Source organism: Suncus etruscus, chromosome 11 (genome assembly GCF_024139225.1).
Source record: "Suncus etruscus isolate mSunEtr1 chromosome 11, mSunEtr1.pri.cur, whole genome shotgun sequence".
Classification (NCBI taxonomy): Eukaryota; Metazoa; Chordata; class Mammalia; order Eulipotyphla; family Soricidae; genus Suncus; species Suncus etruscus.
In genome coordinates this window covers 66,560,104-66,584,010 of record NC_064858.1, presented here as the reverse complement: position 1 = coordinate 66,584,010, position 23,907 = coordinate 66,560,104, and the positions used below count along the sequence as shown (strand labels likewise).

The window sequence follows — 23,907 nt, the reverse complement described above, 5'->3', positions numbered from 1 at the left end:
CCTAAAACCACCACAATAGAAATAAGAATAACAAAAAGTACGATTTTATAGGCCCAAATCTCTTTAGTATTCCAGAACATGTATTAAGACTGAAGTAATATTTCTGTGATTTTTCTGCATCTATCAGTAGCTCTTTATCGATTCTCTGACCATCAGTGGAAAATAACTGGCCTGCAGCTCATGTAAGGTCTATATGATCATGTGGTCTGGCCCAGATAATTGATGGGAAGTGCCTTTATGCTTTTGGGGTGCTACCAGTAGCCCAACTTCTTGTGTGGGCTGCAAATGATACTATGAATAACACTTGACAGAAAAAGGGTCCACACCTATATTCTAGAGCAGGAGTGGTGAACAAGTTCAACACAAAGAGCCAAAATTTTAAACTGTGAGAGTCAGAGAGCCACACCATGCAATGACCTGCCAAAACAGACAAACACTCACACAAAAGCATATAATTTTAACAATAATATATTAAACCCATATGGCATTTTGCCATTTTGAGTGAGTGTAAATATCCTGCAGTGATGGTGAGGGTGTGCTGCGTTCTCAACAATAAGAACTAACGGCAAGATGTGACACAACATGTGACCCATGGGTCCCCCTGCTTGCTGGCCTGTGCAGTTGTTTTCAAGAGATGGGAGATGGGATGAAGCAGCCTGGGGGTGGGACTATGCGCTCGGAGATCTCTCCTCAGAGGTCCCTCCCTCCTCAGAAGCAGCATAGCAAAAATCCAAACTTGGCAAAGAGCCACAGTATACAAAACAATGATAAGAGGCAAAGAGCCGCATTCATTTTGGCCAGGAGCTAGCTGCATGCAGCTCGAGAGCCACGTGTTTGCCACCCCTGTTCTAGAGACTTAAGTAGAAGTACAATTATGACTAAAGTTACTAAAGAGAGGTTACCTTATAATCAACCCCACTAAAAATGTTATCCTAAAATGTTATCCTCCTTTATTTTCAGTATTAATATAATTGTGAGATGGGTTGATTTTTATTTTTGTTCTCTGAAACTACCATGAATAATCTTAGTCACATCGAAAGATTCAGATCCCCATAATTATATGACTTTATATCAATCTGCTCTTGGAATATTTTACTTTATTTTGTTTTAGTAAGAAAGCCTTATTTTCTCTACCTCTGTGAGCTCTTTAAACATTACAGAATCTGATTACTATTTTTCACTACAAGCTATGGAAATCCGTGTTTCAGTTACTCTTTACCACATGCTTCCATTCTTTATATATTATATAAATTATATACATATAATTATTATATATTATATAAATTATATTACAATTACATGCCAGATGTGATTTCTGAGTGCATAGCCAGGAATAACCCCTGAACATCACCAGGTGTGGCCCAAAACATCATATATATATATATATATATATATATATATATATATATATATATATATATATATATATGTTTGCTACTTTATCTTAGTTTTTTTCTAATAACTAGTCATAATTTTTTACCTAAAATCTCACCATCTTTGCTTTTATCACATACAACTGATGAGCTTAATTTCTCATTCACAGAAAATATGGAAAGAGATATTATACAGCATTTCATTGCCACATGTGTCCTCAAATGCTCTTTCTTAAGCTCTAATAAAGTTTTTATACTTCTAACTCCAATTCCTTTCTTCCTTTCTTCATGAGATAAGTGTTTTGACTGTAAACATTTCTCCTAAAGTTATCTGCTTCTTCCTCTACCTTTCCATCTTCCAAAGTCTCCATAATTCTGACACTTAATACATTAATTGCAAAATCCTTTCAAGGTCATTTCTTCTTTATTTACCTCTCCATTTTTTTCAGAGTAAAATTCTCTATTTTTATTTAGAATTGCTCCAAAAACCCTGTTTCTCCAAAGGTTCCATTAAAACACTCTAGGTCAGTGTTCCTAGAGCAGTACTCAATGATGTTAAATACACTTATTCTCAATTCTGATTTTATCTGTGATATTGGTAACTATTTGTGATATCTAATTACTCATTCCTTTCTGCAAAACTTTCCTTATTGCTATTCATAACTTTGGTCACTGTCATTCTCCACCCACTCTGTATAATTGTTGCCATACTTCCAATTTCTTAGCCTTGACATTCAGCACTTCTATATTTTTATACTCTTCTCTATAGATTCATTCTAAGATAGCCTCTCCTCATGTCATTTTTTTTTAATAATTTTTATTGTGACCAAAGTGAACTACAAATCTTTTTTGTAATAGGTACATAGTGACAATAAATAAGGGGCATTCCACCACCAATGGTGTCCTCCCTCCACCCCTGTTCCCAGCATGCATCCCACATCTCCCTCCTTTGCCCCCCAGAATGCTAGTGTAACTGGTCCCCTCTTGTACTGCTTACTGTTGATTGGGTATGGATTCTGTTGTCGTTTGAGACCATAACACATTTAAGACATTTAGGATGCTCTCTCCATTTGAGGTCTCTTCATCTACTGAAAATTATTGTCAGTCCAACTTGAATTTATAGAGAATTGAATTTATAAAGACTTTACAAGCATCTGATCCAGAACCAATTTTCTTTTCTTTTCCTGTGCTCTTTCCTATGGCAGTAAATTGTTTTCTTCTTTTAGTTCTACAGGCCATCTTTCACTTTTGTTGTCATTGACATAAACCACACTCATGTTAGAGTGCTGAACTTTTTTTTTTTTGTTTTTGTTTTTGTTTTTGTTTTTGTTTTTGGGCCACACCCGGCGGTGCTCAGAGGTTACTCCTGGCTGTCTGCTCAGAAATAGCTCCTGGCAGGCACGGGGGACCATATGGGACACCGGGATTCGAACCAACCACCTTTGGTCCTGAATCGGCTGCTTGCAAGGCAAATGCGCTGTGCTATCTCTCCGGGCCCTGAACTTTTATTTTTCCTAATTTTTATTATAACATTGTGAATTCCCAGGTTATTTGTAATACAGTCCTTTCAGGCATTAAAAGTTCCAACACCATTACCACCACCAGTGTGACTTTCCCTTTACCAGTGTCTTTACCAGTTATCAGACTTTGCAACAGGCCAATTAGGGTTTTCATATGTATTTAGACACTGTGATCTGCAAATCACTTCTTCATCTGACAGCAGTTCAACATCTGTCTACCAGTATTCCCAGATTAACTATTCAGTCATGGCTACTAGATCATGGCTGCTCAGTTATGTCATTATAGCACAAAAGCACAAATGGATAACACATATGTGGCTGTGTTCAATAAGATTTTATTGGCATTGAAGTTTGAACTTTGTGCAGTTTTTAGGGTTTTTACTCTAATTCTCTTTCAGCATTTTCAATTACTTAGACTTCAGTATTTAAATAGTCAGCAGCCAACTGGATGTGACACACAGTTTGTTTACATTTCTGCTCATGCATATTTCTTAAACGTGTTGCTGTTGTATTCTCTTGTTAATAATAATGTGTTATGCTCTATATTTTGCCTTTTGTGTATGTTGATTAGAAAGTGAATATAAGCTCCTTAAGGCCTAGAATTAACTAAAGCTTAATTCATTATCAATTAATTTAGTCTTGCTAAATTTCTACCATCATTCCTCAATAAGGAGAGCGAATGAATAACTTACGTTTATTTTTTATTTTTAGGCCATAGCCAGTAACATTCAGTGGTTACTCCTGGTTACCTGTATCTAGAAATTATTCCTGGCAGGCTCAGGAGAACATATGGATGGGATGCTAGGGATCAAACCGGGGTTAGTTGTGTGCAAGGCTGTGCTATCACTCTGGGCATGAATTACATTTTAAAAGGGCAGAAAAATTAAAGGATTCAAATTTGTTTTAGGAGATATAATCAGAAAACTCTAGTAAAAATATTTGAATAATTTGCAACTTCAAAAGGGCCCTTCAGTGACTCTCTAATTTTTGAATATTATTAATTCACTGATATTTATCTTTTATTCTCTAATTTATTTGTTCAAAGGTATTTTAATGCTTTGATTTTCTTTTCTTTGCATAGTCAGTTCCTGAGTTAATAAGTCCCTATATTAAGCATCAGCACTACTGCTTTTCTGTAGAAGGTGCCTTTCATGTTGACACTGTAAATGACAGTTCTAATTTTTTAAGAATATTGCGATTATAATTACCACTTAATCCCTATTCTTGCATGAATGCAAGTGGAAATATTTTTAAAATATGTCTTTATCTGAAGTAAGTAAATATTATAAACTCTAGAATATATCTTCATTTCTATGAGCCTTATCACATACTGAAATTAGATTTAGTTAGAAAATGTAATGGACAATGAGCATTTTTGAGACCAATGGCCTACAACTTAATTAGGTAGTTAGTGAAGTATTCATAAGTTACTTGTAAAGATAATATGTAGTATTAGCTTGCCTCTGGAATGTTACTTACGTAAGAATTACAAAGATGTAATTTGACTTTTCTTCTAGAGATATTCTGCTTTTCTTGTGCAAATGTGAATAAATCTATACACATATTTGTAAGTAGAGATCATATGTGACCAAGTGTTCCTAAAGTGTATCAAATTTTAAATAGTATTGCACTGTCAAGATACAGTTAAGTTTTTAAAATTAGTAAAAAATGATATAAATAATTTTTTATTTTGGTACGCATATTTAATATATTCCACTTAAACATTAAGGTTCCTTTACTCAGTACTGAAAATGAGTGTAAAACCACATATGATATATGAAGATTCATAATTAGATCCACAATTTCTTTTAGTTTATCTTCCACTCAAGTCTTGTTTTGATGTTATTTATGTTTATGAGTGCTTAATTAAGTTCTTAACAAATAAATTTAAGAGTAACAGCAGCGTGGACTCTGAGATTGTATCTATCAACTGCATGATATTTGCTTGCTTACTTCTGTTTTTTTTTTTTCATTTAATAAAATCTTTTCATTGGGATATTTAGCTTAAGAAGTTTATTATTATAAAAATAAATAAAATATGTCTAATTCAAACTTTTTTTATTTGAAACTTTTTTCTTTATTTAAACATCTTGATTACATATAAGATTGTGATTAGGTTTCAGTCATGTAAAGAACACCCCCTTCACCAGTGCAACATTCCCACCACCAATCTCCCAAATCTCCCTCCATCCCACCCCACCCCCACCTGTACTCCATACAGACTTTCCAGTTCCCTCATTCATTCACATGATTATGGTAGTTCTCTGTGTAGTTATTTTTATAACTGCACTCACCACTCTTTGTGGTGAGCTTCATGAAGTGAGCTGGAAGTTCCAGCCCTCCTCTCATTGTCTCTGAGGATTGTTGCAAAAATGACTTTTATTTTTCTTAAAACCCATAGATAAGTGAGACTAGCATCTCTCTTTCTCTTCCTCTGACTTATTTCACTCAGCATGATAGATTCCATGTACATCCATGTATAGGAAAATTTCATGACTAATCTCTCCTGACGGCTGCATAATTTTCCATTGTGTATATGTACCATATTTTCTTTAGCCATTCGTCTGTTGAAGGGCATCTTGGTTGTTTCCAGAGCCTGGCTATTGTGAATAGTGCTGCAATAAATATAACTGTGAGGAAGGGGTTTTTGTATTGTGTGCTTGTGTTCTTGGGGTATATCCCTAGGAGTGGAATAGCTGGGTCGAATGGGAGCGCAATCTCCATATTGCTTTACATAGAGGTTGGACTAGACAGCATTCACACCAGCAGTTCCTTTCTCTACACTTCCCCGCCAGTACTGATTGTTCTAATTTTTTGTTATGTGCGCCAATCTCTGTGGTGTGAGATGGTATCTCATCATTGTTTTGATTTGCATCTCCCTGATGATTAGTTATGAGGAGCATTTTCATATGCGTTTTGGCCATTTGTATTTCTTTTTTATCAAAGTGTCTGTTCATTTCTTCTCCCCACTTTTTGATGGAATTAGATGTTTTTTTCTTGTAAAGTTCTGTCAGTGCCCTGTATATTTTGGATATTAGCCCCTTATCTGATGGGTATTGGGTGAATAGTTTCTCCCACTCGGTGGGTGACTCTTGTATCCTGGGAACTATTTCTTTTGAGCTGCAGAAGCTTCTCAGTTTAATGTATTCCCATCTGTTGATCTCTGCTTCCACTTGTTTGGAAAGTGCAGTTTCCTCCTTGAAGATGCCTTTAGTCTCAATGTCATGGAGTATTTTACCGACGTGTTGTTCTATATACCTTATGGTATTCGGTCTGATATCAAGGTCTTTAATCCATTTGGATTTTACCTTCATACATGATGTTATCTGGGGGTCTATGTTCACTTTTTTGCAAGAGGCTAACCAGTTCTGCCAGCACCACTTGTTGAAGAGGTTTTCCATGCTCCACTTAGGATTTCTTGCTTCTTTGTCAAAAATTAGATGATTATATGTCTGGGGAACGTTCTCTGAGAAATTAAGCCTATTCCACTAATCTGAGGGTCTGACTTTATTCCAATACCATGCTGTTTTGGTAACTCTTGCTTTGTAGTACAGTTTAAAGTTGGGGAAAGTAATGCCTTCCATTTTCCTTTTCCCTAGGAGTGCTTTAGCTATTTGAGGGTGTTTATTGTTCCAGATGAACTTCATAAGTGTTTGATCCACTTCTTTGAAGAATGTCATGGGTATCTTTAGAGGGATCGCATTAAATCTGTATAATGCTTTGGGGAATATTGCCATTTTAATTATGTTAATTCTGCCAATCCATGAGCAGGGTATTTCTTTCCAGTTCTGTGTGTCCTCTCTTATTTCTTAGAGCAGGGCTTTATAGTTTTCTTTGTATAGGTCCTTCACGTCTTTGGTCAAGTTGACTCCAAGATATTTGAGTTTCTGTGGTACTGTTGTGAATGGGATTGCCTTCTTGACTTCTTTCTCTTCCCTATCATTATTGGTGTATAAAAAGGCCATTGATTTCTGTGTGTTAATTTTGTAGCCTGCTACCTTGCTATATGAGTCTGTTGTTTCTAAAAGCTTTTTGGTAAAGTCTTTAGAATTTTCTAAGTAGAGTATCATGTTGTCTGCAAACAATGAGAGCTTGACTACTTCCTTTCCTATCTGAATTCCCTTGATTCTTTTTCTTGCCTGATTGCTATAGCAAGAACTTCCAGTACTATGCTGAAGAGGAGTGGTGACAGCGGACAGCCTTGTCTTGTACCAGAATTTAGAGGAAAGGCTTTTAGTTTTTCTACATTGAGGATAATATTTCCCATTGGCTTGTGGTAGATGGCTTCAACTAGATTGAGAAAGGTGGGTGTTTGACATTATCAAATGCTTTCTCTGCGTCTATTGATATAATCATGTGATTTTTATTTTTCCTCTTGTTGATGTTGTGTATGATGTTGATAGATTTATGGATGTTAAACCATCATTGCATTCCTGGGATGAAACCTACTTGGTCGTAGTGTATGGTCTTCTTGATGATGCATTGGATCCTATTTGCCAGGATTTTGTTGAAGATCTTTGCATCAGCATTCATCAGGAATATTGTCCTGTAATTTTCTTTTTTGGAAACATCTCTGTCTGGTTTTGGTGAATTTAGTCCATTGACATTGAGGGAGATGATTGTCATAGGATATAATGTCATCTTTGTAGATAGGTTTGCTCTGTTTGTTGGTCTCTCTTGTCTTAGAGTAGACCTGTCAGTTTTTTTCTTTTAAGGTTGGTATTTTCGGTGAGGCATTCATTTCATTTAGTCTTGTCACAATATCCCACCACTGTCTTCTGGCTTTGAGAGTTTCTTGTGACATGTCTGCTGTAAGTATTATGGATGCTCCTTTGAATGTAATTTCCCTTTTTGATCTTTCTGCTTTCAGTATTCTATCTCTATTTGTGGGATTTGTCATTGTAACGAGGATGTGTCTTGGGGTGTTTTTCTTTGGGTCTCTTTTAGCTGGTACTCTTTGGGTATACAGGATTTGATTGCATGTAGTCTTTAACTCTGGGAGTATCTCTTAGATGATGTCTTTGGCAGTTGATTCTTCTTAGAGATCTCCTACCTGGGTCTCTGAGACTCCGATGATTCTTATGTTTCTGTTGAGTTTATCAAAAGACTTCTATTTTCATCTCTTTGCATTCGTTGAGTACTTTTTCCATTGCCTGTTTATTTGTCTTAAGGTTCTTTCCCAATTTCTTCTGTTGTGTTGAGTTTTTCTGCATCATATCTTCCAGTACTCCGATTCTCTCCTCAGTTGCTGATACCCTGTTGGCGAGGCTATCCATTGAGATTTTCAGTTGAGCTACCGTGGTTTTCAGATCTGTTATTTCAGTTTGGAGTTTTCTGATTTCTGTCTTTGTGTTCTGTTCAGATCGATCTATGCTTTCTTTGAGTTCTTCAAACATCTTAGATATTGCTATTTTAAGTTCCTTATTCGAGAGGTTAATCAGTGGTTGGAATTAGGTCATCTGAGCTTTCGTTTTCAGTCTCTGTGCATGGTGTTTGCATGCGAGGTTTCCCCATTGTCACGCTTGGTTGTGTGGTTTTTCCTGCGTGTTGTGGTAGGGTTCATTGGTTAGAGAGAGTGTGCGGCCAGGAAGCAAAACGAAGCAGCTGTGCTCTTTTGCTGCCTGTAGTTGACAGTTTTTTTGGGGTGATTTCCCTAGGGGTCTGAGGAGACCTTCAGGGATTCAGAAACACAGGCATACAGGTCCAGGAGAAGTTTTCTTGAAGTTCAGAATGAACAAAGGCACAGCAGGGCGGAGCCTCCACAGGCCAGAGAGCTCAGCTTATTGGACGGCGACCCCCACAGCCATAATTTACTCAGTGGACAGGTTCAAAATGCAGGTTTTTTTGGAGGATGCGCTTCCTAGGCCTCTGAGGAGACCTTCAGGGATTCATAAACACAGGCAGACAGGTGCAGGAGAAGTTCCCTTGAAGTCCTCAGAGTCACTTACTTCCTGTTTTATATTAATATGGTAGGTGAAGGATGTAAGGCAATAAAATAAGGATATACTTTCTTGAACCTTGATGAGAGGAGATTGAGATGATAGTAAAGTCAATAAAGACAACACAAACTCTATATCTAATACAGTTTTGGAAGCAGTAATACAAGAAACAGTGTCATCCAGCCAATATTTAAAACTTTCTACAGGTATAAAATGTGTTGCCATGCATGTTTTTATTTAGTCATTTCATATGACCAATACAATATGATTGTGTCTATTTCAGAAAGAGTAAAAATACATAATAAAATATACAGACCTTGTAAATAATAATGTGGACATATACTATATCTATGACAGAAATTCTGCCTCTGAATTTATGAGTTTAGACATACACAGCCATATATTTCTGTTCACATTGACAGCAGGTATGACCCATGGAAAGTATAATAGCTTCACCGTGATTGGTGTGCCATAATGGAATCTTTTTTATTTTTGAAATGATGTATGAAGACCTCACATTATTTTTCCAATCATGTCTTAACAGTCTTTGCCCTATGAAAGTGCAAAGATAATTGCCTTATATCAGATAGTATATTTCCATTTTATTCTTCATCACTGGAAAGATTGATAATTTGGGAGGAATTGATTAGCTCTTGTTTATTACGTTTGAACTGGTGATCTTAGAGCATTCACAAAACTTTCACTTTCTCTGTGAATAAAAAAATGAGATTTTTTTCTCTGGTGTATTGCTTCATAATCTTTATGCTGGTGTATTGTTAGCACCTTCTCATATCATGTTGTCATGTAATTGTTTTGAATGGCACTCTCACCTTTGCTCAGTGTTGTTTGTTCACACAATGTTTCCCATATGCTTTGGGATAGAACAAAGTATACTTGTTCCAATTCACATTTAAGTACACTTGCCTAACTAAAATTTACATTTCATCTGTTTTGTGGTCTGATGTCCTCATTTACATAATTAAAATGATACCACTAAGTTCTACTCTCAAACCAACCTCATTTCCATACTAAGTAACTAATATAACTCATTTCACTTCTATAAGGCAAAAATTATATAATAGCATATAATCAGACAAGAGATGATAGAAAAATTTCCTAATTTGTTCATTGTGACATCAACTAAATCCTCCCCAATATATCTCTGACTTTATCAATGCGGTATATCTACACCTTTGCTAAGCTGTTTTATAATAGCTACAGAGAAGATATATATGCACAATATACATTTATAATAGCAAAAGAGGTCAGCCTTTTTAAATTGGCACTCTTCTATTTTCCATGACAATTGAGTTCTTAAAAATTATCAAATCTCAACTTTCTATCTACATATAATTTTTTGGAGGGTCACACCTGGAGCTTGGGGGTTTCTCCTAGATCTGTGCTCAGAAGCTGCTCCTGGCAGGCTCAGGGGACCATATGGGATGCCCAGATTCAAACCAGAATCCATGCAAGGCAAATGCCTTACCACTGCTGTATTGCGCCAGCGCCCAACTTCGAATATATTTTTGAAAATATTTAAATAACATGTTTACTCTAGCAACATGTTTCAGTGAACAGTGATTATATTAAATAAATTCAAACTCATGATTCACACATGCATACTTGAATATCCTGCACAGCTGGAAATCCTTTTGTTTAATAAAATTATGAATTAGGAAACATGCATCTGTTCCTTCCTTTTCTTCATGATAAAAAGAAATGAATAAAGTACCAAATGAATTATGTTGCTTAAATCCTATTTGGACTAGAGACATTCAAGGAATTTAGTTCAAAGGAAAAGAGAAAATGCTCTGAGTTTTTGAAGCCATTATCTACACTGTAAGGGTAAACAGACCTGAGTGTGTTTAGAGATGAAAATATGTTTTTATGTGATATAATTTTTTTTAGAAATAGCTTTTCTTGGGGCCAGTGAGGTGGCACTAGAGGTAAGGTGTCTGCCTTGCAAGCGCTAGCCAAGGAAGGACCATGGTTCAATCCCCCGGCATCCCATATGGTCCCTCCAAGCCAGAGGCAATTTCTGAGCACTTAGCCAGGAGTAACCCCTGAACATCAAATGGGTGTGTCAAAAAAAAAAAAAGAAATAGCTTTTCTTTGAATTTGGTACTTCAATTAAATCTTTTCTTTCATTCTTTTGTATACATATACTTTGTCTTATTTTATCACTTAGATTGAAGTTTTACTGACTTTTATTTCAAAGTTTGAGCCATGCACTAGTTGCAAATTAAGATAAATAATATCCTTATATTTTATAAAAAGCAATGTAAAATTTAGATGGCCTGGGATTTATTCTCTTTAATTTGTTTATGTTAAAGGGCTTACCATGAATTTAAGGGTATCATTTAAAAAAACCTTTGTTTTCATCTTCAATGAGAATAACTTTAGAGATCATATTCTTAATTTAGAAGACCACTTGAAAATCTGTTCAAAATAACCACCATCTTAAGAACAACTTTATTCCCATCGCTGTTTGCTATCCTTCAAGCCACAGATGCTGGCATTTCAATTGTTATTAAAATGAATGACATTCAACATTGTGGTAATCACACCCATCATAAAAGTTAAATGAACATTCTTGTAATATCCACTGGGATGGGACAGATGTGGGGGAGGAGCCTGAGCACACAAGATAAAATGTGTGACTGACAAATTGAAACTACTCCCTTAATGCAGCATTTGTCGTGCCCATCACCAGTATCTCTATTTTGTTTTATTCAGAGCTATTTCAGAAATACAAATATTGTGTTGAAACTGAGAAGCAAAATGAATCACTTATATTATTTGTCAGAATTGTCTTCACCATTGCTAGATTACTCTTGTTAGTTTTCCTGGTATGTATAGTTTGTTAAATAATTTTGATATACTTTATTAAAAATATGATTGTAGTAAAGAATCACAACTATCATTTCTTTTTTTGGGGGGGTGGTTGTAGATGGGGGAATTGGTTACATTTGGTGATGCTCAGGTGTTATGTTGGCTGTGTGCTCAAGGATCATGCCTAATAGAGCCTTCCCCACTGAACTGTCTCTCAAGCCCTGATATATCATTTCTTTTTATTTAATTATCAATTCTAAATTTAGATCATAACATTACTTACAGCTTTGTGTTTTATCCTATAATTGTATGGCTGTTCTTTCTTTTGTTACATTGATTAATGCATTAATATACTACATTTCTCTATTCATTTTGCTTTCATCTTAGAAGATTAATATGTAGATATCGTTATTTATATCTTAATATCTAAACTAATTGAGATCGAGAATTTTCTACCTTACCAGCTTTTCTTTACTGCTTTATCTGTTCTTAATTGTTTGCTTCAAAATTACTTGTCTTTTAAGTAGCAAAGTGATTTTTATTTAACCTATCAATTTCAAATGATTTTCCTACTTTAAAAAACTTAAAACAACCTGATAATTGATCTTATCAAATTATCCTCATACCCATGTCTCAGTGTCTACATTTCCATGGTAACTTCCCTCATGTAAGCTGGCCTTAGTTTACTTTAGAATCAAAATATTTTTTTGCTTTACCTATTGTACTATCTCTCCTGTTCTTATTTCCACCTTCTGTATGTACCCCCAAATCTTCATGATTTAACAATTTGTCTTTTATTATTGTACAGGAAAGAATACATTATAAGTGTTATAATGATTTCAGAATGGTAAATCTCAATTTACGAATTCTACTTTTTTTGTTCATACTTAAGATGTTGTTTGTTTTTTTACCATTGTGTATCTGAAAATCTTTTTTTTTTAATAAAATCTTTATTAAAGCACTTTGATTACAGGCATGATTATAGTTGGGTATCAGTCATATAAATAACAACCCCCTTTACCAGTGCAACATTCCCACCACCAATGCCCCCTGTCCCTCTCCTTCCCCACAGCCTATATTTGAGACAGGCTTTCTACTTCTCTCACTCACTGACATTGTTATGACAGCTGTCAGTATAGTAATTTCTCTAATTGTACTAACCACTCTTTGTAGTGAGCTTCACATCATGAGCCGGTCCTTCAGCCCTCATCACTATTGTCTCTGGGAATTATGTCATTTTTTTTCTTAAAACCCATAGATGAGTGAGACTATTCTGTGTTTATGTCTTTCCCTCTGACTTATTTCACTCAACATAATTGACTCCATGTATAGGAAAATTTCATGACTTCATACTCCTGATGGCTGCATAATGTTCCATTGTGTATATGTACCACAGTTTCTTTAGACATTCATCTGTTGAAGGGCATCTTAGTTATTTCCAGAGTCTTGCTATTGTAAATAGCACTGCAATGAATATAGATGTGAGGAAGACATTTTTGTATTGTGTTTTTGTGTTAGGAGTTGTATAGCCAGATCATATGGGAGCTCAATTTTTAGTTTTTTGAGGAATCGCTGTATATTGTTTTCTGTAAAAGTTGGACTAGATGGCATTCCTACCAGCAGTAAATGAGAGTTCCTTTCTCTCCACATTCCCATCAGCACTGATAGTTTTTTCTTTGTGAGTGTGCCAGTCTCTGGCATGAGATGTTACCTTATTGTCATTTTGATTATTAGTGATGATTAGTGAAATGGAGCATTTTTTCATGTGCCTTTGGGCCATTTGGATTTCATCTTTGAGAAATTGTGTGTTCATTCCTCTTCCCATTTTTGATGGAGTTTGATGATTTTTTTCTTGTTAGGATCTGTCAGTATCTTGTATATTTTTGATATTAGCCCCTTAGCTGATGGGGATTGAGTGAATAGTTTCCCCCATTCTGTGGATGGCTTTTGTATCCTACTCACTATTTCCTTTGAAGTTCAATACAATAGCTTCTCAGCTTAATATAATTCTATCTGTATATCCCTGCTTCCATCGGTTTGGAGAGTGCTGTTTCCTCCTTGATGATGTCTTTAGTCTCAATGTCATGGGGTGTTTTACCTACATGTTATTCTATAAACCTTATGGTTTTAAACCTGATATCAAGGTCTTTAATCCATTTAGATTTGACCTTTGTGCATGGTGTTAGATGGAGGTGTGAGTTAGCTTTTTTGCATGTGTGGATCCATTGTACCAACACCACTTGTTGAAGAGGCTTCTCCATTTTTTATTTCTTGCCCCTTTGTCAAATATTAATTAATTGTATGTTTGGGCAACATTCTCTGAATATTCAAGTCTATTCCACTGATCTGAGAGTCTGTCTTTATTCCAGTACCATGCTATTTTAATGACTGTTGCGTTGTAATACAATTTAAAGTTTGGGAAAGTGATGCCTCCCACATTCCTTTCCCAAGGGTTGCTCTAGCTATTCATGGGTGTTTATTGTTTCAAATGAATTTCAGGAATGTTTGATCCAATTCTTTGAAGAATGTCATAAATATCCTTAAAGGGATTGCATTAAATATGTACAGGGTATATATCTCTATTTTCTTGTGTTCTCTTTTATTTCTTGAAGCAGGGTTTTTTAGTTTTCTTTGTATAGGTCCTTCACTTCTTTAGTTAACTCCAATGTATTTGAGTTTCTTTGGTACTAATGTGAATGGGATTGCTTTATTTAATGTCCATTTCTTCTCTATTATTATTAGTGTATAAGAAGGCGATTGATTTTTGTGTGTTTATTTAGTAGCCTTCTACTTTGCTATAGGAATCTTTTGTTTCTAGAAGCTTTTTGGTAGAATTCTTAGGGTTTTCTAAATATAATATCATGTCATCTGCAAACACTGATAACTTCTTTCTTTTCTAAATGGATGCCCTTGATATCTTTTTTTTATTTTTTATTTTTTTGGTTAATCACTATGGCAAGAACTTCAGCACTATGTTGAATAGGATTGATGAGAAAGGGTAGCCTTTTCTTGTACCAAATTTTAGAGGAAAAGCTTTTAGTTTATCTCCATTGAGTATAATATTTACCATATCTCATTCTCCATATATCCATGTTATCTCCCCTCTTGTTGTCTAGCCATAGTTCTCTTTAGAAGCAAAATATTTTTTTTTACCTACTTGACTTTCAGCTTCTTAAAAACAGTGAATCTTTATATGTATAATTTTTAATACTTGGATAACAACTTCTATCACATAAATTTAAGGAGCACTTGTGAATCTCTTGGTGAATACAAAATATACTGTTAATATTAGCTAAAACCACCTACCAGATAGTGGTGTGTATATGTGTGTAAACAATTTTCTTTTTTACTACTTACCTTTTGTGCCTTAGGTAGTATAGAGCAATGGATCAATACATGTGTGTTAAATAACATTAATAGTGGCTATAATTTGTCTCTCTGAAGTCATTTCTTTCAGCTTACCCATACTCATTTTTACCTCTTTCTGCATGGATTCACTGAATTTTCTTCTCATTCTAGATTCCAGCACTAGAAGTGGAAAGGCAGTTAAAATTAAATTTATTCTCTCTATTACCCTCCAGCAAAGAAGAGAGATTCCAACAACTGGCTATTAATTTATTGTTGTATGTGTTGCCATTAATGTATGCAGACAGTACTGTGAGACTGTAGAGAAGCAAGCAGTGAATAATAAATCATTAAACTCTTTCAGCAAGTGAAAAGAACTTTGTTGAAAAGCAAATGGAAGTCTTTGTTAGAGGAACAATGGGATAAGAAATGAAGCACATTGCAGAAAAGGAAATTTTACTTAGCTCAGACACTATGTATAACAAAAACTGATTTTAGATGCCCTATGGTAAAAGACTTCTGAAAACTTGGGACTATAGAATGTATAGTATGTATGTTCATACAGGTGGACTCTCTAAATGCCCTTTTATTTCTAAGAATGAGAAGTGGCCATAAGAGAAGTAGAATTTAAATAAAGTGAATTTGAAGGTGGAGACAACCATAGAACACTAGCTGGCTTGGGCTGAAGATACTAAGTTAGGCAGTACTTCATAGAAATGGAGCGGCAAAGGGTGGGATAATATGAAACATATTCTCATTAATAAGTTGCCTTTTGTCTCAGAAAAAGAATTAAGATGAAAGTCAGGAAGGGGTCCAGAAAAAAGGCTCTTTGCATGGTATTAGCTGGTAACTGCCACCATCTTTCTCTCACGTGTATTGATTTTGGACACACACTCTCCAGCCCATCTCTCACAGTTTCTGGTAGACTTTTATATATAGATTTTTTTAACTCTCAAAAACCCACCGACTGGCCAATTTTTTCAGTGACCATCCTCTCATTGTCATTGAAACTACACCTCTATCAAAGTTTCTGCATTTTGTATAAGAGAAAATGTTCTTTGTTAAGCCTTGTGTGCATTTTGTCTTGAGAATATCATCAATAAAATGATGCAAGAAAACTGTAGACTAGATTAACCTTTTTAGAAGTTACTTGGAGGTTTTGGGAGCCTTGTTGTGTTCTTATCTTTCACATGTCATCAGGTTTATGATAGTCCTAACAATATTATTATATATTCTAAAGGTTCAAAAATGGTAAATGATGAAAAATTCTGTTAAGAGAAGAAAAAAAGGTTTACACCTAGGGAAAGTGTTGATAACTTCTCTACACACAGGAAAACATAATAATGTGTGAATTTGGAAATAAGAGATATCTTTCACAGTTTATGTTATCTCTATAAAATCTTGTTCATCAAGCACACTGTTAATTGTATTGTCTAAAAATTTTAATGACCTTGTATTTATAATAAAAATAAATCTGCATATTTCTTGATTATTTTATATCACCCATCATTTTGTTCATCTATCATTAACTATTCATATCTACAAAAACAAGTTATGAAATAATTTAAGGAATGATGACTAAGGATTCAACCAGGATGGTAGAAACTAAGTATATAATAAGAACGTAGATTTATGAGAAATTTTGTATTAAAATTAAAGTTGTTACAACTAGATATTTGGATCTGTGTACAAAGATGCCTAAAGAGAAAAAAAAGTAATCAAAAGTATTTTATTCAGGATTTTAGTTTTTATCATACCATCAAAACATAGTAGGAAGAGTGATACCGTAAATGAGGAAAATATGTATGTAAATTTATTTTAATTCATCAATAAAATTAATACATTTAAGTATATATAAGTATATATATATTTAATCCAGTGTTTACCTGTTAAATATTCACCATGTATGAGGCATAAATTACCAATTCCACCTATATTTTAGTTAAGTAACTTTTTCATTAATGTACTTTAAATATTTTATACTATTATGAATTATACATAAAGTATGCTATGTTTATATTATATATTATATATGCATTATAAATAAATATTTTATATATTATAAATAAATTATGAAATACTATTTTATACTATTAATTTTAGACTCAATACAGTTAATCCTTCAGTGAATTCAAATGGATAAGCAATTTTAACTGAATACAGTTGAATGAATGGCAGTATGCAAGCATATAGTAAGTTATTTGGTAACTACTTTGAAAAGAGACAGATTCCATTAACAACTTCAAATTTTGCCAAATTATTTAACTTTTCAAATTACTTTACAAAGGAGGTTAAAGGTACTTATCTGGAAAGCATCCCTACATTTATTAAATAACAAAATGGTTGAAACTAATTATATTCTTTATTGAAAATTATTTGGTTTATAAAATCATAAATACACAATCATCTGATTACTTTCAGTAGATTTTTTTTTTTTGGAAATTAGAATGTTAAATTAGAAATGTTGGTTAGTTATCTCATTCTGCTTCTTTTATATTTCCTCTTCTTTTTAATCTCTCACTTCCCTGTTGATTTTTATTCTACAAGAGAAATAATCTCTGTGACTGGTGGTGTAATTCTGCTTGCAACAAAACTTAACCATTGTAAACCCCATTTGATTTCACTTGTCCTCCTCCAGACTTGTCTCTTCAAACCTAACGGGCAAGAGATAGGAAAAATAACTTTACTTCTCATGCAGTTTACGCAGGATACCCTGTGAACTTAGCCATGGGAGCGTTAACAGGCATTATGCACAATTCATACCCTCAGTCTACAATCTTGGTTTTGCTCTTCCCTAACCCAATCAATTAACATCATTTTTTCTTAATTTGCTTGTGTCCTCCAATATTAGAGTAATAAAACCGAGACCCCAGTCAAGGAACCACAGAAACGTAATTTCCTAGAAACTTGAGAAAGATGACATTTGTTGTCTCAATCTGGATGAAAAACATCCAAGGAACCACAAAAGGCTAGTGCTTCTTTCTAGTCCCTGAAAAGCAGGAAGTTTGCCATCTGTTGTACGGTGCCCCAAGCCCCTAGTTCCTGTTAACAATCAGCTTGTTGCTGATTTGCAAATCACTGTTTGCTTTTGCTAACATGCTGAAAATTTCATCAGCTGTCTTTAATAAAATAGGATGTGTGTGAGAGGAAATCATATACAGTTATGGCGGGGTTCTGGTTGCCTAGTTCATGAGTCCCAGCTGGCAAACCAATGCCCAGTGTAGAGCCAGATGAACAAACACCTCTTGCATTTCATTTATATTGTTAATCATGAAGTCTGTGTAGGTAAACATCTGTGTGTGCTTTTATTTAGTTTTAAAATACATTATATATTGCCTCTTTTGTCAAATGCCACATGATAGTTCTGTTAATAAAATTTCCTTTGAACAAGATTGATTTCAAAATAATTGCATGGGACCTGTGGGATAGTGCAGTGCAAGGATTAAGGCATTAGGGGATCCTAGGATCTCCAGCAACATATTCTCCCCTGAGAACTGACCAAGAGTGATCCCTGAGCACATCCAGAAGTAAGCCCTGGCTTTCAAAATAATTAATAATAAAATAATAATAATATTAATAATAATATTAATAATAAAATAATTTCATAACCAAAACTTCTACTTTAAGGAGGATGGATTATAGTTACACTTTGTGTTAAAGGAACTCCATCCTCTTTCAGTTCAAAGTTGAAGGAGGATGCAGTGTAGAATCTGAAAATAATATGCAAAATTATGCCTTTAAATTGTTGTGAGCAAGCAAAGCACATAGTAAAAATTATCTTCTAATTCAGTAAGTGCTAGTGAGATTCTGCAGGCCTTTGATACACCCAGACTACATTTTTTGGTAGCAAGATTAGAATATCTGCAGGCTTTCAGTTCAGTGGCCATCTAGTAAACTATCTTAGTAACATCTGGAAATGAAAGAAAGTTAAATTGCAAAAACCTTTGTCTTTGAAGGGAGAAAAGTATATAAGAAAAAAAGAGAATCTAATTTTACTTATAAAATTATAATGATTACAAGATAGTTTTTGTCTAAATAATTATTGATGTTTTCACAGCAGTACCTAAGGCAATGAGACTATTTACTTTGTCATATTTTGCAGTTTTGTGTAAATTTTGTCATCTTACCTTGATTCAAATAAAGATCTACTACTCTTGTATTTATTGGAATAGCCCCTGTACATAGCCACCTGAGGGAATAAAACACTGGGCAGCAGCGTGAAAAAAAAATTAAATAAATAAAGATCTAGATTGACATTTAAGCAGTACACAATATACATTTGTAAGTTATTAAAATATTAAGAAATTAATATATTAAAATTAAGGCATTCACACCAAAATATTATATCTCAACATAGGAATGTAAAGCCAATTTTTTTTTTGCTTTTTGGGCCACACCTGGTAGTCTCAGGGGTTACTCCTGGATATGTGCACAGAAATCGTTCCTGGCTTGGGGGACCATATGGGACGCCAGGGGGTTGAACTGAAGTTTGTCCTAGGTTAGCGTGTGCAAGGCAGACATCTTACTACTTGTGCCATCATTCTGGCCCCAGAAATGTAAATCCAAAATTTTAAATAATAATTTTAAGTATACATATTTTAAACGTATTAGGATTTTTACACTTTAAAGCAAAAGACTCTTTAAACTTTCTTCCAGTCATGTCCACTTTTGCAAATGAAGCAAAGTCTGCCGAAACACCTCATGTTCATTAAATGTTTAATTATTAATTATATTTTGGTTGCTGTAAATTCAGAAATGCTTCAGTAACATATAGTTTAATGGTTATAGTATTAATGGTATGCAATGATGGAAAGCATGTCAATAATATTTTTATTTGATGTCATTTAAACAATGCCAAGCTTTAGCAATTTTTTCTGCATTAATAACTAGTAGTGTAGGAAATGCAAAATTAAAGTTCTCTCCAAACACTGTTTTCAGTGAGCATTTAAGATTCTTCTTTTTTTATTTTTTTTTTATTTTGGGCCACACCCGGTGATGCTCAGGGGTTACTCCTGGCTATGCGCACAGAAATTGCTCCTGGCTTAGGGGATCATATGGACGCCAGGGATCAACCCAGGTTCATCCTGGGTCAACTGCCTGCCCTAATGCTGCACCATCCCTCCAGCCCCGCATTTAACAATTTTTTGATAGCACTTAACTTTTCTAATTATATTTTCTTAGTGTCATTTTCTCCCTCTTTTGTTGACAGGAAAGTTATTCTAAGAAGATAAGCATCTCAGGGTATAATTAGTAATGAAAATCCAACTGTTTACATGTTTTTTATTCTTCAATATCCATTTCCATCATCTTTTATCGGTTTAATGTAAACAAGGCTATGAAGCTAAAACCAGGTTTTTCATAAAACCAGGTTTTATGAAGCTAAAACCAGGTTTTCAAATCCTCAACACTGAGGTCCAGCAGTGATTTGAGCAAACTTAAAAAGATTGCTTTGTGTTTGAGAGATGATGAGCAGGAATAGAAACAAAAGAAAAGGGGACAATGATTTTTGATTTCCATACAATATGAACAGCAGCCAGGTGAGGAAAAAGATCCATTTTTAGTTGAAATGTAGGCTTCAACATTTATGCAGCTTGTCCAATTACACATATCTCATAGAGGTAGCTAGCATTGGAGAATGGAGGCCATGTGACCTGGTGCCCTCTGAGTGTTTTCAGTAATCCCCTTGCCATTACTTAGGTACAGATACTTGGATCATAAAGTGATTCAAGAACTAAGACTCCACTGGGTCATCAGGTGTCCCTCATCTCTGGACATTTCTAGTTGCTAAAGAGTCACCTCTAGCAGTGTCTAAGTTTCCCTTTTTCCCACTAAGGATAATAGTGATCAATGATCTGATTCACATCTTTAGTGATTCAGGCTATGGTCACACTTCATTATTTGAGTAGTTTTGTGTTTGTGTTTTAATTTTATGCTAGTGGTATTATGCCATCATTCAGGAAAAGGATCAGAAGAGGAAGCAACTCAAGAAAATAATGGGTAGGCTGATAACAAAGTTCTTTTCGGATGACAGAGGAGATGGTGTTATTTTAGATTTGCAGTGTGGAGCTCTTCACTGCCCTTGTAATTTTCAGCTGTGGTTATTTGGATTGCTGTTTAAAATTAGAAATGGACCATCTGTATTTTTCTGATATAAATATGGAGTCATCCTGACCGAAAGATATTTTGAAAGTCAAAAATAACCTATATGTAAATTATTATTTTTGGAAACCAAAAATGGATATTTAAGAGTTGAAAAATAATGTCTTATAGTTGAGTACTGTAAATAATTTTGAAACTCTTTCAAAGGTAGATTATGGAGGCATTAATATTAAAACGAGGGTCTGTATAGCCACAAAATAATTACAACTAGGCATGTGCAAAACTTCAAATGAAATAAGAAAGAAAAGTGAATTTGAAAACTTGATATGTGTAGTCTGGGCTATGTGCATAAAATGGACCACATTTATTTGTTGGGTTTTTGAGCCTTTTTTTTTCTTTTATTTGAAATGGGCATACTCTGCAGTGTTCTGGTCTTAATCCCAGCTCTGTGCTCAAGGATCAATCCTGGCAGTCCTAGGGAGCCATATGCAGTGCCACAAATTGAAACCAAGATCAGCCATGTGCTAGGAAAGCACCCTACCCTGATCCCTTTACAAACGTTCTGGCCCTTGTATTTATCTACCATCTTTTCTCATAGCATGCAAAGAGTCAATATTTTCATTGTTCTATAAATTAAAATAATTGGAACATACATATAAGTTATCTTATTATGATCATAATGATTGAACAAAAACACAAATCCAGCTAGTTTTCACCATTTTAAGATCTCTTAGCATTCAGTTCTAATCATCTTTACCCAGTTAATTTTCTTTTGAACTTACCATCCAACTCCCCACCATTTTTTTTGTCTCAGAACTAATTGTTTTTGCAATAAAGAGAATAGTCCATGATTTCAGTTGGGAAATGAATACATTGTTGAAATACTTATCATAAAAATATGTAAATTATTCTATGCTTTATTGCAGTATCTAAGACAATTAATAGTGTATACCATCTGTGAATATTAAAGCATATCTCAGCATAAACATTTTACTTTCTGCTGTTTAAAATATGCATTTCTGTAACACCACAAATATTTCTCATTTCTCTTTAGAACCTTCCATGAACAAAATTGAAACAGAAAAAAATGTATCATAAATAATACATTGAGTATTATTTTTGAGAAAAAGGGTGTGTTGTTAACAATCAGGGTAGAAACAGCTGTATTACATGGTCCTATATAACATACCATTAACTTTGTCTTTTACTCAGTAAGTTTCTATTGAAGTTACCATATCAGATAATTTTCTGAGAATTAACTTTACATTTGAACATTTTTGACATTCTTACTTTTAAGTCTTTATAGTAAACATCATTACAAGTATGAAACCTTAATATAGTATATATGTACATCTATGTGTGTATATGTGTATATATGTATATATGTTTTTATATATATACATATATATACATTCTCATTAAACTACTCAGGTTAAATTTAGGGAATAATTTAGAAGTTTGATTTAACAATTTTTTCAGGGTTTTTATAAATGAAGAGTTTACCTAAAAAAGAAGAATCACAGAGAGGCTGAATATAGATTTGTCAGCTTTCCCTACTTTATTTTTATTGCCTTGACATAGTGCTGAAAATACATTTCAGTCCTTCCTTCTGAAACTGTGTCATTTGAACTTTTTTGCCTCTCAAAATACCATGACACTGTGTCACTAGGTCCTCCTCCAAGCTATCTAGAAGAACTAGAAAACTAGCTGTCTTCTCATCCAAAAATAAATAAACCGATTTCACTGCCTGGCCTTTAAATCACAAGTTACTCAGCCGCTGTTTGCAAACTTCTTTTCGGGGCTTGTTAAGCTTTGTCTATTTTTAAGAATGGTTAGATCCCTGTCCAAAGGTCTCTTCAGAAAGAAGGGCATTATTTGCACTAATGGATGAAGTACTGAGGAAAACAGCACCTTAATCCTTGTCCTTCCTCTCTGTCTGCAGTACCCGGCCGCGCTGATGAACCTGGGTGCCATCCTGCATCTCAATGGGCAGTTGCAGAAGGCTGAGGCCAACTACCTGCGCGCTTTGCAGCTCAAGCCCGATGATATCATCACGCAGTCCAATCTCCGCAAACTCTGGAACATCATGGAGAAGCAAGGCTTAAAGACAGCCAAGACCTGACCCAGGGAGCCGTTCCTCATCGCCCCACCATGCTAAGCTGCCACAATGAACAGGACTTAACTACTGTGCACTCAAAAGAACAAGCTTGGACTTGCGGATGCAGGGATAGGTCCGCAAGGTTCCTCCCTGCTGCTTCTCGGAGTATTCATTTAGCTTGTTGGCACAGTCATTAACACCCAAAAAAAAAGGGGGGGGGTTGCACTGGATACCTCCTGGAGAGGTTGGAATTGGTTCTCACCTAACTGAAAACCAGAGCACTTAAAAGAGCATCTTGGGGGCATTCTAAGGTGGGAGAGGAGGCAAAGTTCTACTGTTGGGGTACTTTTGAATGCAAAATAAACTCTGTCCAGTAACACTGTGAGAGGAAATCGGGTGTCCGCCAGCCAGGGCAGGTGATTCAGCCTAGTGTTGATTGGGCATCATTGAAGAGCAGTGGTTCATCCTAATTCTGATGTCTGTCTTTCCTCTTGGGGACAGATTGCTTATATCAATTTTGGAAACTTAAGAAACCTTTTTTTCCCCCTTTCTTTTTGTACTGTGTCTTGATCTCTTAGAATCAATTATTGTTTTCTGACACGTGACTAATGTGTTTTATGATTTGGTTATCACGGTCTCCAGTTTTTTTTTTTTTTTAGCATAATTTGCTTTTGCTGTGTTTGAAATCGTGTAAAAAAAAA

General features: G+C 34.7%; 1 protein-coding gene across 1 annotated transcript in view; it reads left to right on the top strand.

Annotated features, from left to right (window-relative positions):
- The window catches only part of TMTC2 (transmembrane O-mannosyltransferase targeting cadherins 2), a 587,133-nt gene extending 563,563 nt beyond the window's left edge, over positions 1-23,570 (top strand). Inside the window, exon 12 of the mRNA XM_049783373.1 lies at positions 23,051-23,570. Within this exon, the coding sequence (XP_049639330.1) occupies positions 23,051-23,230 (180 nt within the window). The 3' untranslated portion in view covers positions 23,231-23,570. The remainder of the gene's footprint in view (positions 1-23,050) is intronic.
- The last annotated feature ends 337 nt before the right edge of the window (positions 23,571-23,907 follow it).